General features: G+C 40.4%; 1 protein-coding gene across 1 annotated transcript in view; it reads left to right on the plus strand.

The window, feature by feature from the left end:
- The window catches only part of LOC136167407 (glutamate decarboxylase 1-like), a 32,562-nt gene extending 13,189 nt beyond the window's left edge, over positions 1 to 19,373 (plus strand). The window contains exons 7-15 of the mRNA XM_065934997.1: positions 975 to 1,054; positions 3,628 to 3,682; positions 4,666 to 4,782; positions 5,643 to 5,707; positions 5,809 to 5,887; positions 8,986 to 9,135; positions 17,599 to 17,706; positions 18,445 to 18,534; positions 19,200 to 19,373. Coding sequence (XP_065791069.1) covers positions 975 to 1,054; positions 3,628 to 3,682; positions 4,666 to 4,782; positions 5,643 to 5,707; positions 5,809 to 5,887; positions 8,986 to 9,135; positions 17,599 to 17,706; positions 18,445 to 18,534; positions 19,200 to 19,373 — 918 coding nt within the window. The remainder of the gene's footprint in view (positions 1 to 974; positions 1,055 to 3,627; positions 3,683 to 4,665; positions 4,783 to 5,642; positions 5,708 to 5,808; positions 5,888 to 8,985; positions 9,136 to 17,598; positions 17,707 to 18,444; positions 18,535 to 19,199) is intronic.
- Positions 19,374 to 21,676: the final 2,303 nt, after the last annotated feature.

Consider the following 21,676-nt stretch of genomic DNA (forward strand, 5'->3'; position numbering starts at 1 on the left):
AAACTGGGACCATTGCTGCATTGTTATTTTTGTTTAGTGGCTAAGTCTTGTCTGACTCTTTTGTGACCCCACAGACTAGCCCGCCAGGCTCCTCTGTCCATGGCATTTCCCAGGCAAGAACACTGGAGTGGGTTGCTATTTCCTGATCCAGGGATTGAACCAGAGTCTCCTGCATTGGCAGGCAGATTCTTTACCACTGAGTCCCACTGCTGCATACTTAATGTATTTTACTATAAAACAATGCAATCAAAGATACTTGTTTACAAATGTCATTTTCATCATTTGACATGTACTTTTTCAATATTATGAGCAAATAAACTGAACTCCCATAATGTAGATTTTCTTAAAAAAAAATCATTTCCTATTTAATGTATGTATTGATATTCTCCATTGAAATAAAAACATGGTAAGGGTTTTAAATTTCTCTTCTCTCTCATATATGTGGTCTTTTCCAGGCAACTAAAAATAACCCAGGAAGTTTCTCTTTGAGCTGTCTATTCTATTAATCAAAATTAAAAACTACAAGCAGAGGAAAAATTGATTCACTTCTTCAGGCCTCTCTTTAAAAAAAAAAAGATTGGAAATTCAAGACTTAAAGCTGTCCATAGCATGTAAGGACTTAGCTGGAGGATATTGTCACTAAATTTATAAGTGACATGATTCATGTGGATACTGAAAACTAGAATAAGAATATTCAAACTTGCATTTAAATTATTTTGCTGAGTGACAGTGCCTCCTAGAAAGAGATGCTTCCTTCTTCCTCTCAGCTAATGTCATGATAAGGGTCTGGAAGTATGCCTTGAGAACTACATTTCTAGGGGTGTGTGTGTGTGTGTGTGTGTGTGTGTGTATAAATATATACACAGATCCATTCAGAGGTATGCATATATGCCCTAATTTGAGTGATGCACTAGTGTAAGTGATGATTTTAGGCAGAAAAATTAATGCCTTTCATGTTTTCATTTTTGTCCAAGGGTCATTATTCCATAAAAAAAGCTGCAGCAACCCTTGGTATTGGAACGGATAATGTAATTGAAGTAAAATGTGATGAAAGGTATGTTTCTCAACACATTCTCAAGATTTGTATCATCATTATGCTTCATATAAAGATTAAAATCCCATTTTTCTATTATCCCAATTTTTAGCAAGAATACCTTCCCAGATTAGTTTCAATAATTTTAACTAGAAGTAATTATGTAAGAAGCACCAAAGTTATCCTATCCTATTGTTAAGATTTCCTTACTGAATGTAGCCCTATACAAGTGAGAGTGTCACATACCTTCTTTGTTTTAAGTATATTGAAGTAGCAATATAATGATGTTTGGAGGTGAAAATTTCAGTTGCATCACAAATCTACAGAGTGAAAATATATTTCCACTTCTCTTGAATCTTACTTTTCATGAATAAACTATATTACACATATGTTCTGGAAGATCATTTTGATGCATATTAAATATATTTATACATATCAAATTCTGTGTTGCAATCTGCAACTTATCTTTTCAACATTTTTGGCTTTAGAATATATCTTAGAAATCTTAACCTGTGAATTTATACAGACTTTCCTTATTCTTTTTTAATTACTTTGGAGTTTCCCATTTTGTAAATTTAATTTCACACATCTTATTTAAAAGATTTTCACCTAGATTTTAGTTTATAAAGGCAATGATTAAATGAATGTGTGTATGTGTATGTGTGCGCACTCAGTCGTGTCTGACTCTTTGTGACCCCATGGACTATAGCCTTCCAGGTTCCTCTGTCCGTGGAATTTTCCAGGCAAGAATACTGGAGTGGGTTGCCATTTCCTCTCGAGGAGATCTTCCTGACCCAGGGATCGAACCTGAGTCTTTTGGGTCTCCTGCATTGGCAGGTGGATTCTTTACCGCTCACAGCACGTGGGAAGCCCTGATTTAATGAATATAATTATACAAGTATACTTGAATGTCTGTGTTTGAATATTTCTCACATGAATCCCTAGAAGTTAAATTACAGGTTCAAAGATTGTCTGCGCTTAAATGTCATATATATTTTCATTTGCTCTTCAAATATTTTTGAGTTAAATATGCGAGAAACTTGAATATTATCAATGCTACTGAACTTGAAAATTCTGATAGATGAAGATGACATTTAGTTGTTTAGAACTATATATGTCTAGTATACTGACCAACCAGCTGAGTGTTACCATAATATGTCTGTTCATTTTCATTTGCCAATCGTTTATTGGTAGTCTATTATTTATTGGCTTGTAAAAATATTTATATATTGAGATGTTTTGAAATGCAAAATATATGAATATAAAATATTTTGCAAATATGCTTCATAAATTTGTCATTCTATACTTATTTCAAGTTGTTTGGTTTTCTTTATATAAACTGTGTACATTTGCTGAGAATCTCTTTCCCAGATATTTTATATTTGTTTTTACTACTAGGAATAGGATATATTCTGCCTTTATTCAGAAAAATTAGTTTTAAAAAATTAGGAACCTAATTTACTGTTGTAACCTCCCATTGCTCAACATTTTTATAGTTTTCAAAAGTTTTTCAATAAACAATGCTAGGTACTCCAGGTATACAACCATATGTACTTAAATGAGGAATTTTTCATTTCTTTTATTTTCTTTTCATTTCATTTATTTTCATTTCTATCTATCTATCATCTATTATCATCATAATTACTTCCCTAGATAACAGGTATTTCTTCAGAAAAAATGGTATATTATTGATGGTAGTAGGCATTGTTATTTGATTCTGGACTTTAAGAGGAATGTTTCTAGTGAATCAATAGTAGACTGTGTTTTAGTCTGATAACTGGATGGAGCAGAAAAATACTGTCTTTTGGTTTTTTGTCCCAGAAATTTGCTGTGAAGAAAAATGTGAGCCTACCTGAATTTTTGCCACATTCCCCTCACCAATTTGTATCTTTGATTTTTCTACCTTAGTGCCAAGAAATCTTTATGAAAGTGAAAGTGAAAGTCGCTCAGTCGTTTCCGACTCTTTGCGACCCCATGGACCATACAGTCCACGGAATTCTCCAGGCCAGAATACTGGAGTGTGTAGCTGTTCCCTTCTCCAGGGAATCTTCCCAATCCAGGGGTCGAACCCAGGTCTCCCACATTGCAGGTGGATTCTTTACCAGCTGAGCCACCAGGGAAACCCAAGAATACTGGAGTGGATAACCTTTCCCTTCTCCAGGGGATCTTCCTGACCCAGGAGTCAAACCACTGGGGCCTCCCACATTGCAGGTGGATTCTTTACCAACTGAGCTATCAGGAAAGCCCTAAGAAGTCTTTATAATTAAAGGTTAATCATCAGAGAAAGAAAGGAAAAAAGAAAAGAAGGAAGGAAGAAAACCATTGTGTATCTTAGAAAAATCAGAATCTTCTGATATGTAAATAATGTAGTTTTTAAGATGATTGAATAGTAAACTCAACTTCCTTTAACTCAAATAACATGATATTTTACCTTGGTTTTAGGGAACTGCTTAACACTTTCTTTTACACCTATAAATGCCTTTGGGAGACATTAAGAACTAATTTTTTAATCTTGAATATTACTAATTCTTCTAATTGGTAGAATCGATATGTTTATTCACTCATAAGAAAACAACGTGTATTTGATTTTTAAGGGGAAAGATGATTCCAGCTGAGTTAGAGAAAAATATATTACAAGCTAAAAGAAAGGTAAGTTCTGAAGTTCCACATTTAACTTGCAAATGCATCTTGATTTCCTTTACTGACTTTCATTAGTGGCAAGAAACTGAAGAGAATTGCTACAGGAAATAATCTCAAAATGCAGGAAATTTCTTCTAAAGCTGAAGTAAGGGAATTAAGTGGCATTGCAATGCTTCCCTGATCATTTTGTTTCTGTTAAATATCAAAAGAAACAAAATGATCAGCGAAATATCGCAATGTCGTTTAATTATCTTGCTTCAGTATATTTACTACTAAAGGAGTTTGATCATCTTTATTGTTGTGGTATGATTTTCTGAAAATAAATTCAGAGAGAAATAACAATAAATGGGACTCAGAGGCAGTGATATTTGTTCATCTTATGCTTAAGCTACTTTTTCCATTACTGTTCAGTTCAGTTCAGTTCAGTTGCTCAGTTGTGTCCGACTCTTTGCGACCCCATGAATCGCAGCACGCCAGGCCTCCCTGTCCATCACCAGCTCCCGAAGTCTACTCAAACTCATGTCCATCGAGTTGGTGATGCCATCCAGCCATCTCATCCTCTGTCGTCCCCTTCTCCTCCTGCCCCCAATCCCTCCCAGCATCAGGGTCTTTTCCAATGAATCAACTCTTCGCATGAGGTGGCCAAAGTACTGGAGTTTCAGCTTCAGCATCAGTCCTTCCATTTTGTAGGTGCCTCCAAATATTTGAAGTTATTAGGTACCTAATGTCCTTAGTCAAGGACTTCCCTGGTCGCTCAGCAGCAGAGTCCACCTGTCAATGCAGGAGACGTGTGTTCAATCCCCAAGTTGAAACGACCCCCTGGAGGAGGAAATGGCAACCCACTCCAGTGTTCTTGTCTGGGAAATCCCATGGAAAGAGGAATCTGGTGAGCTGTTGTCCGTGGGGTTGCACAGGATTCGAATATGACTTAGCGGCTAAACAACAATGGGTTTCACGAGATTGTAAGAATGACGCAGCTTTGTCGTCCCCAGGGCCAGACTCCTTTCTGTGTTGTGGCCACTGCTGGCAGCACCGTGTTCGGGGCCTTCGACCCGCTCCATGACATCGCAGATATTTGTGAGATACACAAACTCTGGATGCATGTGGATGTAAGTCATGTCCTAGAGTCTGGCTCATAATTTCCCCTTTAAAAAAAATGTAACCTGTGAGCAGCCCTCATAATTTCTTAATTGACATTACAAGCAAGACTAAAATTTCTCTGTAACTCTAATTTTTATAATGAATTCTATACTATTTCTATATACTATATTCTATACTAATTCTATACTATTCAATCAAGAGAAAAGTCTCATTTGCATAAATTACCTTCAAATATACAATACGTTGCCATAGAAAGAGCTACATATATATCAAATACTTTTTAAAAAGTCTAAATGCCTATCAATATTCAACCAACAATTTAGAAGATCAATATGGAGAAATAGTTAAACCTGATTTTAAATCAAAGAGACTTAGCCCCTTACTCTAATATATATTTCTTAATTAATAGCTGTTATGGAAATAAAAACTTTTGATGCTATTAGTACAATGACTTTGTGCAAAAATGTCTTTGGCTTTGATTAGAGTTGGAGAAATGTAAAGTTATATAATATGGTAGATATTTTAATTTTTCTGTAGTATTGCCAAATCTGATGACAACTTTAAAAAAATTCTGTCTCTGGAAATTATACAGAAGGTGTCTCTTTGAATTAATTATCAATAGAAACCTAAAGCTTTACTATGTCATGAATAGACAATGAGAATTCATAGGAGGAAAATTTTAAATGCATTGTTCTTTTTTTTTTTGCATTGTTCTTTTAAGTGAGATAATTATAGCCAAGTTTATAATTATCTAGCATAGCAATTAAATCTTCATCAACTTTTGAAATAAATATAACATAGGAAAGAGCAGTCAGTGCTATGTAAAAAGAAATAATGTAAAAACACAAATCCTCTGTGTCCATTGTAGGCAGCTTGGGGAGGTGGATTGCTGTTGTCCAGAAACCATTCCTATAAACTCAGTGGCATTGAAAGGTGAGAACTGGGCCGTTGCTCGTGCAAGTGAAAGAACCTCTTCAGGCTTCTGTCTTGTCTCCTTAGACTGTGGCACTAACGGGAACTGTTTTATCACCTAGGGCCGACTCCGTGACCTGGAATCCCCACAAACTCATGGGTGTTCCCCTTCAGTGCTCTGCTATCCTGACCCGGGAAAAAGTAAATGATTTCTGTTTTCAAGTGGTGATGTAGTGGGTGTCTTGGTCATGACTGGTTCACTGTGTATGTTCAGAGCCAAGATCATTCTGACCTCACTGAATTAATGTCCTGCAGGACCGTTTGCCCTACACAGGAAAGCTGATCCTTACTGAGCAACCACTGGCTTTCCTAGTGGCTCAAATGGTGAGGAATCTGCCTGCAATGTGGGAGACCCGGGTTCCATCCCTGGGTCGGGAAGATCCCCTGGAGAAGGAAATGGCAACCCTCTCCAGTATTCTTGCCTGGAGAATCCCATGGACAGAGTCCATGGAGTCGCAAAGGGTCAGACACGACTGAGCGAGTAACACTGGCGGTGGGCAACTAAAGTGCCACAGAATCCAGTGACTGTAGGGCAACAGGTCGTAAGTTAATGTGTGACTGAGACCTGGGATAAGACAGTAGACAGTGATGAGAAATAGAATAGATGATAGAAAATGTGGTCATTTGTGACCTACCTTCTAACACACCATGAACAAATGGAAGGTCTCTTTGAAGTCAGATTTGGCCTGCTGACCAATTTCTTACCTCAGAGAATAAGACCAAAATAAGACTCATTTTAAGTAGGGATGACTATCAGTAACGGTGATATACATTTAGCATAAAAGACAAAAAATCATGGGTTGTATGAAGTTAATTTTTGCCTATAAGTTTGTGTATTTTATCTCTGCCAATAGTAAATGTAATGCTACACAAGGAGATAAGTCTGTGATCTTCTTGCAGGAGCAAGAAGAGATACAATTACAAAGTTCAATTTGAATATTGCCTATCTCCACTTAGTTGTCAGAGGTGCAGACACACTTGACGTAGCTATCATTTATAGCCTTGTTTTCTTTCTCTCTTGTTCACAAGCAATTCAGTGGTTTGAATTTAAAAATAAAGTGCTTGTCTTCCCATTATAAACTGCCCGAGCTGGCACTCCCCACTTTCTGTTGAGTGTTAAATACACACCTCTTCTCTAGCTCTAAGACAGTCTTTGTTCTCTCTTAACCCTAGGCATTCTCAGCAATTCAGGCTGGAACCATTAGTTCTACTTTAGATTCTGCTCAGTTGGCTGCATGGCAGCAACCTCTCCCCTTTGCTAACAGATCTGTATTCCACTTTCAGATTTCTGGTACTTTTATGTTTAGGGCTTGAAAACAAATTTTCTGCAATTTTTCATTTCTTCATGCATAATGAGTATGTTGAAGTAGCCCTGCCGTTCTCTGCTCAGCCTCTTACAACCCAGACTGTAAACTCAACAAGGCTAGAGTTTTTCCTTCTCACAAATCCACAGTCCCAGCACAGAGTATGTCAGATTTTAGGTGCCTAATTTTTATCTCAGCTGCTTCCCGGGTGACACAACGGTCTAAAGAATCCACCTGCCATTGCAGGAGATGCCAGAGATGTGGGTCCAGCCCCTGGCTTGGGAGGATCCCTGGAAAAGGAAATGACAACCCACTGCAGTATTCTTGCCTGGGAAATCCCATCGACATTGGAGCCTGGTGGGCTATAGTCCCTGGCGTCGCAAAGAATCAGACCTAGCTGAGCATGCTCACAATCTTTACCTAAGAACTATAGTTAAAAGTCACATTGTTTACACTATTTTAAAATGTTTTAGTTTCTAGTTCCTATCTAACAAAATATTAAAGTAGAAGTTTGAAGTAAACTAATGGAAAATATTTTTCATGTGTAAATTGGACCCTATAGTGTGTAGTGTATTAGTCATTCAGCGGTGTCCGATTCTCTGTGACCCCATGGACTTAGCCCACCAGGCTTCTCTGTCCATGGAATTCTCCTGAGCCAGACAGTAAAGAATTTAGGAATCTGCCTGAAATGCAGGAGACGCAGGAGACATGGGTCAGTCCCTGGGTTGGGAAGATCCCCTGGAGAAGGGAATGGCTACGCACTCTGGTATTCTTCTACTTTAATATTTTGTTAGATAGGAACTGGAAGCTAAAATATTTTACAACAGTGTATGTAGTGCATATGTATATAGTATATAATGTATATGCACACACACTGTACACACACACAAAGCACTCACTTTGCGAGGCATCATTTCTTCTCTGTTTCACCCCAGTACTTCAGATCTTATCACCAGTTGTGATCCTTTCCTTAGATCCATAAGCTGCTCCTAAATGAGAGTGTGAGCTTTCTTCCCTCGGAAATTGGATTGCCACAGACTCCCAGACAAACTACCCTCTTGTTAGCTCTCAAACTTACCACTGTATAGATATATGATCTTGAAAACTACTTACCGTGGTGAAGTTTCTGTTTCTCCAATCTATAAAATGATCTATTAGCAGCACTTACACCCTAGGTCGTCCGTGAGGATCAGATGGTATATTTGTGATGTGTCCAGCATATAATAAGCACGTGATAAATACGTTATTTGCTTCATATTCAAAAGGTTATAGCTGGTATATATTTAAACTCTACCCAGTCAGTGCTCACAGGTTTAGCCTTTGTGATGCTGTGGCAATGCATGTCTTTTGAGAAAAGCCTCTTTTCAACTGCTTGATGGAAAACATTTCTTTTCTCTAGTGATTATTATTTAATCATTCAAAAGGAATATTTCTCCATTCTTCAATACCAAGGAGGAATTTTTCGACACCTTTTATGTAGGAGGAAATGGCTAGGAAAGGGCAAAATTAAATAAATGGGCTATTTCATTCTCTACCGCCCGTGGCCATCAGAGCAGTTTGCTTGACTGGCATCTAAACGGTTGATTCATGAGGGAGCTTAGTTAAAGTGAACCAGGCACTCAATTCTAATTAACTTCAATGCAGGCTGGTCACATAGTTTCAAAAGAGCAGCGAAACTTCAAGGTTTTTAAGAAAAGTTAAAGACATATAGACAACTGGTAATCTAATTACACCATCTACCATTCCAGGTAAATCCAAAGAACAACTGAATCCGTGAAAATCCTAAGTAACATATTTTTATGTAAAGTAAGCAAAAATTCTATTTAAATGTGCCTGTAAAGTAGAAATGCTAAGTGAACTGAAATAAATAAGTGATTGTGGCTTCTTATTGAGAAGTGGATGGCTTACACAGTAGATATATCATTCCTTTTTCAGGGTCTTCTGGGAGCATGCAACCAGATGCAGGCTGAATACCTTTTCCAGCCTGATAAAGTCTACAATAGTAACTTTGACACTGGGGATAAAACCATTCAGTGTGGCCGACACGTTGATGTCTTTAAGCTCTGGTTAATGTGGAAGGCGAAGGTAGGAATTTACCATCTTTTATTAGGTCCTATGTACTTGGATACCTGATGTAACTAGTTCCATATTTTAGAGCTTACTTTGGATGTCTTTTCCCAAATTAAAGCCCTTTTATTATTTTAAGATTTTCTCGCTTTAAAATTTTATTTGTTTGTTTTTGGCTGTGCTGGGCCTCCACTGCTACGCAGGCTTTTCTTTAGCTGGGCGGAGGCGGGCTGCGCTCTAGTTTCGGGGCTTCTCCCTGCAGTGCCTTCTCTGGTTGCCGAGCGGACGGTCTGGGTGCATGGGGCCTCGGTAGGCGCAGCACGTGGGCCCAGTGCTGCGGTTTGCAGGCCCTCGAGCACAGGCTCCGTAGTTGCAGCGCACAGGCTTACTTGCTCCGTGGCGTGCGGGATCTCCCAGATCAGGGATCCAATCCCTGTCTCCTACGTTCGCAGGAGGGTTCTTTACCCTTGAGCCACCAGAGAAGCCCTGTGGTCCTCTTATTTGGTTAAACTTCTGTCAGGGAAACTGTTCTATTTCTAACTGCAAATGACAAGCTTGGTTTCTGAGCTCAAAATTCTACTGAGGTGGATAAGATGTTAGCTTGTTTTACCATTAATATGCATTCTATCAAATGGTAGGAGTAAAATCTGTTCAGTTGATTTCAGTCGCTCAGTCATGTCTGACTCTTTGTGACCCCATGAACCAGAGCATGCCAGGCCTCCCTGTCCATCACCAACTCCCAGAGTTTACCCAAACCCATGTCCATCAAGTTGATGATGCCATCCAACCATCTCATCCTCTGTCATCCCTTTCTCCTCCCGCCTTCAATCTTTCCCAGCATCAGGGCCTTTTCCAATGAGTCAGCTCTTTGCATCAGGTGGCCAAAGTATTGGAGTTTCAGCTTCAGCATCAGTCCTTCCAATGAACACCCTGGACTGATCTCCTTTAGGATGGACTGGTTGCATCTCCTTGCAGTCCAAGGGACTCTCAATAGTCTTCTCCAATACCACAGTTCAAAAGCATCAATTCTTCAGCGCTCAGCTTTCTTTATAGTCCAACTCCATACAGGAGTCCATACATACATACATACAACTCCATACATACAGTCCACATCAATACAGGACCACTGGAAAAACCATAGCCTTGACTAGACAGACTTTTGTTGTCAAAATAATGTCTCTGCTTTTTAATATGCTGTCTAGGTTGGTCATAACTTTCCTTCCAAGGAGTAAGCGTCTTTTAATTTCATGGCTGCAACCACCATCTGCAGTGATTTTGGAGCCCCAAAAAATAAAGTCTGACACTGTTTCCCCATCTATTTGCCATGAAGTGATAGGATCAGATGCCATGATCTTAGTTTTCTGAATGTTGAGCTTTAAACCAACTTTTTCACTGTCCTCTTTCACTTTCATCAAGAGGCTCTTTAGTTCTTCTTCCCTTTCTGCCATAAGGGTGGTGTCATCTGCATATCTGAGGTTATTGATATTTCTCCCGGCAATCTTGATTCCAGCTTGTGCTTCCTCCAGCCCAGCATTTCTCATGATGTACTCTGCATATAAGTTAAATAAGCAGGGTGACAATATACAGCCCTGACGTACTCCTTTCCCGATTTGGAACCAGTCTGTTGTTCCATGTCCAGTTCTAACTGTTGCTTCCTAACCTGCATACAGGTTTCTCAGGAGACAGATCAGGTGGTCTGGTATTCCCATCTTTTTCAGAATTTTCCACAGTTTGTTGTGATCCACACAGTCAAAGGCTTTGGCATAGTCAATAAAGCAGAAATAGATGTTTTTCTGGAACTCTCTTGCTTTTCAATGATTCATCGGATGTTGGCAATTTGATCTCTGGTTCATCTGCCTTTTCTAAAACCGGCTCAAACATCTGGAATTTCACGGTTCATGTATTGCTGAAGCCTGGCTTGAAGAATTTTGAGCATTACTTTACTAGCGTGTAAGATGAGTGCAATTGTGTGGTAGGAATTATATAACAGATTAAATAGCAGATTCCTAAAATCTTTAGGAATATAGATGTGCCTTCAGGTTTAAAAAAAACAACTTTTTTTTTAATCTAATTGGAATTGGAAATAGGTCAAGCTACTTGAAGCCAATATAGATTCCCAGATGTGAACACTTATTAATTACCTGAATATTCAATCTACCTTTGAGTGAAGGCCAGGGCTTCCCAGGTGCCGTGGTAGAACATCCATCTGCTAATGTGGGCGATGCAAGAGACCCAGGTTTGATGCCTGGATCAGGAAGATCCACTAAATAAGGAAATGACAACCCACTTCAGTACTCTTGCCTGGAGAATCCCACGGACAGAAGAGCCTGCCAGGATACAGTCCATGGGTTGAAAAGAGTCAGACGTGACTGGGCGATTACTACATCTGCGCACACACACAGACACACACACAAACAGACACACACACACAGACACACACACAGACACACACACCCAGACACGCACAGAGACACACACAGACACACACACACACACAAACAGACACACACACACAGACACACACACAGACACACACACAAACAGACACACACACACAGACACACACACAAACAGACACACACACACAGACACACACACAGACACACACACAAACAGACACACACACACAGACACACAGACACAGACACACACACCCAGACACGCACAGAGACACACACAGACACACACACAAACAGACACACACACAGACACACACAGACACACACACAAACAGACACACACACACAGACACGCACAGAGACACACACACAAACAGACACACACACACAGACACGCACAGAGACACACACAGACACACAGACACACCACACAAACAGACACACAGACACACACACACACACACAGAGACACACACACCCAGACATGCACAGAGACACACACAGACACACACACACACAGACACACACAGACACACACAGACACACACACACACACAGACACACACACAGAGACACGCACACCCAGACACACACACACACAGACACACACACAGACACACACAGAGACACATACAGACACACACACAGACACACACACAGACACACACAGACACACACACACAGACACAGACACACACACACACAGACACACAGACACACACACACAGACACACACACAGACACACACACAGACACACACACACAGACACACACACACAGACACACACACAGACACAGACACACACACAGACACACACAGAGACACACACACCCAGACACTCACAGAGACACACACAGACACACACACAGAGACACACACAGAGACACATACAGAGACACACACAGACACACACACACAGAGACACACAGACACACACAGACACACAGACACACACACAGACACACACAGACACATACACACAGGCACGCACACAGAGATATACACAGACACACAGACACACACGGACACACAGACACACACACAGTCAAGGACAACAGATACAGTCTCTCTGAAGATTGCAACAGCAGATCATGTTCTATACCCTCCTTCTGCCCCTTATTTATAATTTTTAACTTAAATAATGGAAATGCTTTTAGGAAGCTATTTCTATCACCTCTTTCCCAATCCTCTATAGGAAGATGGACAGTAGGTTCTGTGAAGATGAGCTTTGACATGAACCAACAGCTTCTTTGTTACAATGGGAACCTGATCCTCCACAACACATCACCCACCCTCTGCATCTCAAGGGGGCTCTTGTGTATATTACAGGTAGTTATCCTCCAGAAAAGTTGCTTAGATTTTTTATTTGGTGGATATAGAATTCCTAGTACAAAACACAAATAGAAAAATATGTTCTGTAACATGAATCACAGAGGCAAATTCATGATCCTTCTTTAGTAATCTATAATACATTGGTGGCATTTTCTCTTACAAATTTATCTTTTATCACCTGCTTTTTCCTAACCTTATAATTACCTTGTTTGAAATAAGCATTTAAAAATCCACTTTGAATAATGTATATATATTGAAAACTTACCTTAAATTCTTTTGATAATAAGGCATTGAAATAATAAATATATCTATTCAATAGTATAGATCTTCAGTAGTAATGGGTTTACCATACGTTGAACATATATTAGTCTACAAAGCTTTACTTATATTATTTAGCTTACGTGTCCCAACAGTTGAGCTGGTTATATCTGGTAAATAGGTAAAGAAATTAACTTGCTGATGGATGAAGAGAACTTAATCTAAGGAGCACAGCTGACTCTCAAATTAAAAATTTATTTTTCCACGAATCCATATTATCTTTCTTAACATAATTCATAGCACCATGAGAAAGCTAAAACTCATGTAGAGTAGTGATGAAGAAGCAGGTTTATCACCTTTTGCATACGGAAACTATGTTATAAAAAAAGGTGTATAAGCAGATATTATGTAAGCAAGGCCATTCCTGAGAGCAGGGAAACAAAATCCCAGTATATGGTGGAATGGAAATTATTTTCCTATTTAAGAGCATTTTTATATGTTAAAATGAAAGTTCAGGTAAATATCCATGGCAGGCTTGAAAGGGATGAGTTGACTTGCAAGTTTGTTGCATGATCTATAACTACTAAATATTTAAACATTTGCTGTGTGAGACTCCATCAGTTCTCTTGACAGGATGATGGGAATTAATAAAGTCTAGAGATATAAGTGAAAATTTTATATTTTTTTCCTCATTTGTTGTAATTACAGAATGAATACTTCATTGATTACAGAAAAGAGGAGCCATTTTTAATGAAATTCATATTTCTTTAAAGTAAAATTAATTCCATAAAATACTGTGGTAGGTTATAAAACTAAGTAATAAAATCATATAGAAATATAAGATTCCACAAACATTAATTATTGTGCAGAAGCAAATGTAACGCACAAGCTTCTTTTTTTGGATGGATTTTCTACATGGGTTGGACTAGTTTCATATTCATAAAATGCCTGTGTTTGGCCAGGAGAAAGCTATCGGGAGCTTAATGTCCAGGAGCCCCATCTGCTCCTTCTAAAGTCACGGTTGCATTTGCCCTGAGGCTGGGCTTCCCGCTTTCCCCGTCAGTGGCTGAGCGTGGCAGGGAGTCTAAGGCAACCACTCCTGAGAGACAGCAGACTATTCCTGGCAGCTGAGTTGATGTGAAGAGGTCCTAAAGGCCTTCTTAAATCTTAGATTTCATTGCCCATCTTTTCCCTTCACTTAGAGTCATGTTTGGGCTTGCCTGGTGGCTCAGATGGCAAAGAATTTGCCTGCAATGTGAGGACCAGGGTTCAATCCCTGGGTCGGGAAGATCCCCTGGAGAAGGGAATGGCAACCCACTGCGGCATTCTCGCCTGGAGAGTCCCACGGACAGAGGGGCCTGGCGGGCCCAGTCCCTGGGGTCGCAGAGTCAGACACGACTGAGCGACTAACACACACACACGCACACACACACACAGACACACAGACACACACACGCACACACACAGACACACACACACACACACAGACACACACACACACACACGCACACACAGACGCGCACACACAGACACACACAGACACACACACACACACACACACACACACACCACACAGACACACACAGAGACACACACACACACAGACACACACACACACACACGCACACACACAGACACACACAGACACACAGACACACAGACACACCACACAGACACACACAGAGACACACACACACACACACACACACACACAGAGACACACACACACACGCACACACACAGACGCACACACACAGACACACACAGACACACAGACACACAGACACACAGACACACACACACAGACACACAGACACACAGACGCACACACACACACACAGACGCACACACACACACACAGACACACACACACAGACACACACAGACACACACACACAGACACACACACAGACACACAGACACACACACACACACAGACGCACACACACAGACACACACAGACACACACAGACACACACACAGAGACGCACACACACACACACAGACACACACACAGACACAGACACACACACAGACGCACACACACAGACACACACACACACAGAGACACACACACACACAGACGCACACACAGACGCACACACAGACACACACACACACACACAGAGACACACACACAGACACACACACACACACAGACACACAGACACACAGACACACACACATACAGACGCACACACACACACACACAGACACACACACACAAGTCGTGTTTGTTCACAGTCTGAAAGCTCTCCCAGGCTGCCGACGTCCTTCCTACCATCTTTCACACAGGTATGTGTGTGCGCTCAGTTGCGTCTGGCTCTTTGCGGCCCCGAGGACACTAGTCTGCCTGATCACAAAAGCTTAAGTATTGAGAAGATGCTGAAGTGCCAGCTCATATTGTTGTAAAGGTGCTACGTTGCATACCCCTAAAGTAACCAGTAATGGGTGCCCTCAGCAGAGAATATCTGGAATGTACAGACAGAAGGAGAGATCATTAGAAAGCAAATCAGTAATGCAGGAGAGGGTGATTGGGCCAGCAAAGTGGCAACAAATAAGTTAAGATATATTAGAATTTAATTACCTTTCGAAGGTAAATCCAATGGAATTTTTCAAAATACTCTACTGAGTGTGGGTGTGAAAAAGGAGAAAGTCAAGGATAAGATGCTGATGGTTTGGACCTCAGCAACTAAAGGATAGAATGGAGATTGGGAACGCTGGGAAGTACAAGTTTGTGGAGAAAGGTCAGGAGTTCGGTTCTGGGCATGTCATTTTGAGATGTTAGTTATATTAATAGGGACTCAAACATATGAATCTGAGGTTCAGAGATGAGCTCTCAGGTGGAAACATAAGTGGGAGAGTCATCAGCCTTTACATATTGCTTAGAGCCATGAGACAAGCGGAAATCACCAAGGGAAAGCAGGCGAGTGGAGACAGAGATGGGTTGATTTTTCTGTGCCTTCATCACTCACTTTATAGTGTTCTAAGAGTGAATCAAACCAAGAGTACAAAGCCCGGAACTACGTACCTGAGATATAGCTAGAGGTCAACAACTGTTAGTTTTAAGATATCCTATGCCAGCCAGTATGCCAAGGGCTTTATTTTTCATATTTCTCCTGTTCCTCACTGCATTGTATAAAACTTTTTAAAAAATTTGCTCTGCATACTAGACAAATGAAAAGTTAGATGTCAAGGGCTTCCCTGGTGGCTGAGTGGTAAAGGGTCCGCCTGCCAACGCAGGAGACACGGGTTCCACCCCTGGGCTGGAGAGGTCCCACATTCTGCGGAGCAGCTAAGCCCTGAGCCACAACTGCTGGGCCTGCGCTCTGGAACGCGGGGGTCACGGCTACTAAAGCCCATGTACCCTAGAGACACACTTCCTAGAGCCATGCACCCTAGAGCCCACACACACTGGAGCACACGCACCCTGGAGCACATGCACCCTGGAGCACACCCACCCTGGAGCACACGCACCCTGGAGCACACCCACCCTGGAGCACACCCACCCTGGAGCACACGCACCGTGGAGCACACACACCCCGGAGCACACGCACCCCGGAGCACACGCACCCTGGAGCACACCCACCCTGGAGCACACCCACCCTGGAGCACACCCACACTGGAGCACACGCACCGTGGAGCACACGCACCCTGGAGCACACGCACACTGGAGCACACGCACCGTGGAGCGCACGCACCCCGGAGCCCACGCACCCCGGAGCACACGCACACCGGAGCACACGCACCGTGGAGCGCACGCACCCCGGAGCGCACGCACCCCGGAGCCCACGCACCCCGGAGCACACGCACCCCGGAGCACACGCACCCTGGAGCCCACGCACCCTGGAGCCCACGCACCCCGGAGCGCACGCACCCCGGAGCGCACGCACCCCGGAGCGCACGCACCGTGGAGCGCACGCACCCTGGAGCACACGCACCCCGGAGCACACGCACCCCGGAGCACACCCACTCACCCTGGAGCACACGCACCCTGGAGCACACGCACACTGGAGCACACGCACCCTGGAACCACGGATCCTAGAGCACACCCACCCTAGAGTCCATGTGCTACAACAAGAGGAGTCTGCACCCCACAACTAGAAAGTAGCCCTGAGTCACCACAGCTAAAGAAAAAGCCCTCCCAGCGAGGGAGAACAGCACAGCCAAAAACAGATAAATAAATAAGTAAAATTATTTTAAAAACTCATGTCAAAATATTTATCAAACATTTGTAGATCTAGGCAACAGAAGCTTAACAAGGCTATGTAACTTGCCTCAAGCTCCACAGACAGTAGGGAGTAAAAGCAGATTGAGAAGATAGAAATAAGAATGCAGTGAGAATAGATGATACCTACTGTTAGTAAGATAACAGTCACATTTATTTAAATAAGTACATTTAAATAAATTTAATACATTTCAAGAGCTTCTTTAGTTTAATTTAAAGGCACTTACTTGAATAAAGCTTTTGATGTTTTTTTAAAACTACAGGGAACCTATGGCTTTGAGGTACAGATTGACAGATACATGGAACTTGCAAAATACTTATATAAAGTTTTAAAGAAAAAAGATAACTTTAAGCTTGTATTTGACGCAGAGGTAAGGAATCTATTAGTGCATTTTTTTGGTGATATTTTAATGTATCTATTCTTTCTTTGCTGAGTATTTTTTCTTGAATCTATTACCTGTCTAACACTTTGAGATAATTCAAAAGTTACATGCAATAATCATCATACACATTTTATTTTATCTAAGTGCTACAAAACATTTAGATCTTAAAAACTTTTCCATTAAGTTCTCTTTTTTAAAGGCCTAGGGCCTAATAGATTAATTTAATAGTTGCCTTGCCTTTGTGCATGCTTAATTGTGTCTGACTCTTACTGATCCCATGAATTATATCCCACCAGGCTCTCTATTTAAAAAAAAATTAAGATAAAACTAATTGGTTATAATTGCTTTTCTGATTTTGATGGCACTTAATCAAGAGAAATTTAATTTTTCCTAGCATTTTTCTTGTAAGTTAGGCTATGCAGTTGGGTTTCTGGAGAGTACGTAACATAAGAAAAAGTGATCTTTAAGTTACCTGATAACGGTTGGTTAATTATTATTAAGGTACTAAGTTATAGATATTAATGGTAAAGTTGAGAGTGTTGCTAGTATTATATCCATCTTCCTCTTCAAGGGCCAGTCAGCCCCTTGGCAGCCTGATGGCATGGGTAATTAAAATACTTCTGGGATAATTAAGAAATTAGGTAGGGCTTTAAGAATACTCATAAAATTACTAAAGAAGTAGATAAAACTTTAAGAATACTTTTAAAGTGTTAATTTTTGATTTAGCCTGAGTTCACCAATGTCTGCTTCTGGTATTTCCCACCAAGACTTAAACATATCCCGAAAAGTTTTGAAAGAGATCAAGAACTGCAAAAGGTAAGTTTGTGTGTGCGTGTGATATGGGGGTTATGATTTTCATACTGCATTTTAAATAATGTGTGAATGCCCTCTGCTTTCCCCAAGTCTCAGTACCACTCTGTCCTGTAGTATCCACAATGACCCAAGAGTGTTATGTGATCTGACGTCACCCGCCCAGTATTGTTTTAGGAGCTGTGCACACATTAAAGGTAGAATTTTCCTCTGTAGAATTTACAAGGAAACCATGTTTCGCTGCAAAACAGTGACCTTGTTGAAAAACTCAAGTTGTATGGTAATCACTCAAAGAGTGAAAGTTAGAATACCAGAAGGTTATTCCTACTTTTCCATTCTCTAGTTCATTTTACCTCTCTCCCGGATAAGTCTGTTTAGATTGACATAAAAATGTAAACAAAATGTCATACAACCTTCTTTAATGTATTCTAGTACACTTGCGTTATTTTATGAGTTTGATAATTGTGAATCATGGACTAGCAAGAGCGTTAATATGTGTTTAGAACAGGCTGCTTTTTTTCTGTAGTAAGCTGCTTCTTAAAAATTATCCCTGACAGTTTTAAATTGCCTGCAATTTACCTCAAGCTAATGATAGTCATGTACTCATCTAGGAGGTAGAACAGTATTTATTTGTAAACTTTCTTTTTAATGATATTTGCATTTATACACAGATTGCTCCAAAGATTAAAGCACAGATGATAGTGGAAGGTACAGTCATGCTCAGCTACCAGCCCTGTGGGGACAAAGTAAATTTTTTCCGAATGGTCTTTTCTAATCCTGCCACAAGACAAACAGATGTTGACTATCTTATTGATGAAATTCAAAGACTTGGGAAAGATTTATGATACAGCAGTATAAACTTGAATACTGAATATAAAATCCAACTTGAAAAATCTATTGCTGAAGACAATAATAAAGGGATATTATAAATGGTATCCTCTCTTTAGAATGTTTGATTCTTTTCTATCCTATGTTATGTAAGATGATGACAGGGGAATGAGTTCATTGGAGATAGATATAGAGATTCAAGTTTGTTTATGTATTTGTTGTTTCACTAATTCAGTAAAATTTATGGAAAGTCACAGGTGTCTTGGGCTTCAAAATCACTGCAGATGGTGACTGCAGCCATGAAAATAAAAGGCGCTTGCTCCTTGGACAAAAAGCTATGACAAACCTAGATGGTGTATTAAAAAGCAGACATTACTTTGCTGACAAAGGTCCATCTAGCCAAAGTTATGGTTTTTCCAGTAGTCATGTATGGTTGTGAGAGCTGGACTATAAAGAAAGCTGAGCGCTGAAGAATTAATGCTTTTGAATTGTGGTGTTGAAGACTCTTGAGAGTCCCTTGGACCGCAAGGAGATCCAACCAGTCCATTCTAAAGGAAATCAGTCCTGAATATTCATTAAAAGGACTGATGCTGAAACTGAAGCTCCAATACTTTGACCACCTGATGCAAAGCGCTGACTCATTAGAAAAGACTCTGATGCTGGGAAAGATTGAAGGCAGGAGGAGAAGGGGACAGCAGAGGATGAGATGGTTGGATGGCATCACCGACTCAATGGACATGAGTTTGAGCAAGCTCCAGAAGATGGTGAAGGACAGGAAGCCTGTCGTGCTGCAGTCCACAGGGTCACAAAGAGTTGGACATGACTGAGCAACCGAATAACCACCACAACTATCAGGGACATTTCTTGGTGCATTGAAATACATCAGTAAATTAAAAAGACAGAAGTCCCTCCTCTTATAAAGAAAGAAATTTCATTGTGAAATTTGGTAAGTTAATATATATTTATATGGTTGATTTCATTGCATAAAGACTTACCAAGTTCAAATCATTTTCAGTATCATGTGGTAGTATTCTGTCTCTGTAAAAAATAAAGTAGTACATATGCTGTTTCTCTATTTCAATAAATCAGATGAAGAAATGTTCTGTATTTTGGAGCAGAGAGTTAGAGAAGAGAATGACAGGGCTGACAGATTGGCCTTTTGATCCTTGCATTTTTATTTAGAAGGAATTGTGGCTTCTACCAATCTTATATGCAGTGATTCAATTAATTGTTTCTGCAGTGCCATTTTTAATGTCTCTGAAGATCAACAACAGTGATATTTAATGTCCATCCAAACATATCTGCTGTTTTCCTAATCCAAATCTCCAGCATCATGTGGATACAAATTTAATAAATATTTTTACAGAAATATCAGAGTTGATTTTCCCAATTTCCTGCGAAGTTTCTCATCTCTAGGTCCCTATTTTAGTTTTCCTTTCACAAATACAAGAATAGATGTACATTAAATCTTTCTGACCTTCACTCTCACATGGAATATCTTGTAGAAAAAAACCTGACTTTGCAAAAGACACTTCCTTGATAAAGTAGTGATAGTGGCTATGTTGATATGTTATTTAAACTCCACATAGGAATGATAGACAGCCCAGCAAACCATACCTGCATACTCTCAAACTAACGAACCATTTATGAGGAGCACTGTTGTGACTTAAATTCTGCAGTTCATTGGATATTTAAACAGTCTTGCAATTTCCACTCAGTATTCTGAACCATCCTATTAAGAATAACTTAAAATTGTCTTTTAAAAAGTAGCTCTGGTCCATCTAGATGCGTATCTGTGTGTGTATGTGGGCACTCAGTCACTCAGTCGCTTAGTCGGGTCCACCTCTTTGTGACCCAATGGGCTACTGCCCACCAGGCTCCTCTGTCCATGGAATTTTCCAGGCAAGAATACTAGAGTGAGTTGCCATTACCTACTCCAAGGGATCTTCCCAGCCCAGGGATAGAGCCTACATCTCGTGTATCTCCTGCATCGACAGGTGGATTCTTTATCACTGGCACCACCTGGGAAGCCCAGAGGCATACCTTACCATGTTTTTAATTATAAACAACAGAATATTACTCAGTCATTAAAAAGGAACACATTCGAGTCAGTGCTAATGAGGTGGAAGAACCTAGAGCCTTATTATATGAAGTGAAGTCAGTCAGCAAGAGATAAACAAATATCATATATTAACATATGTAACATATGTTACATGCATATTAACATATGCAACATATATTAGCATATACAACATATATTAACATACAAATTGGTACTGATGAACCAGTTTGCCGGGCAGCAATCAAGAGACAAGCATAA

The sequence above is a fragment of the Muntiacus reevesi genome, chromosome 4 (assembly GCF_963930625.1).
Source record: "Muntiacus reevesi chromosome 4, mMunRee1.1, whole genome shotgun sequence".
Taxonomy (NCBI): Eukaryota; Metazoa; Chordata; class Mammalia; order Artiodactyla; family Cervidae; genus Muntiacus; species Muntiacus reevesi.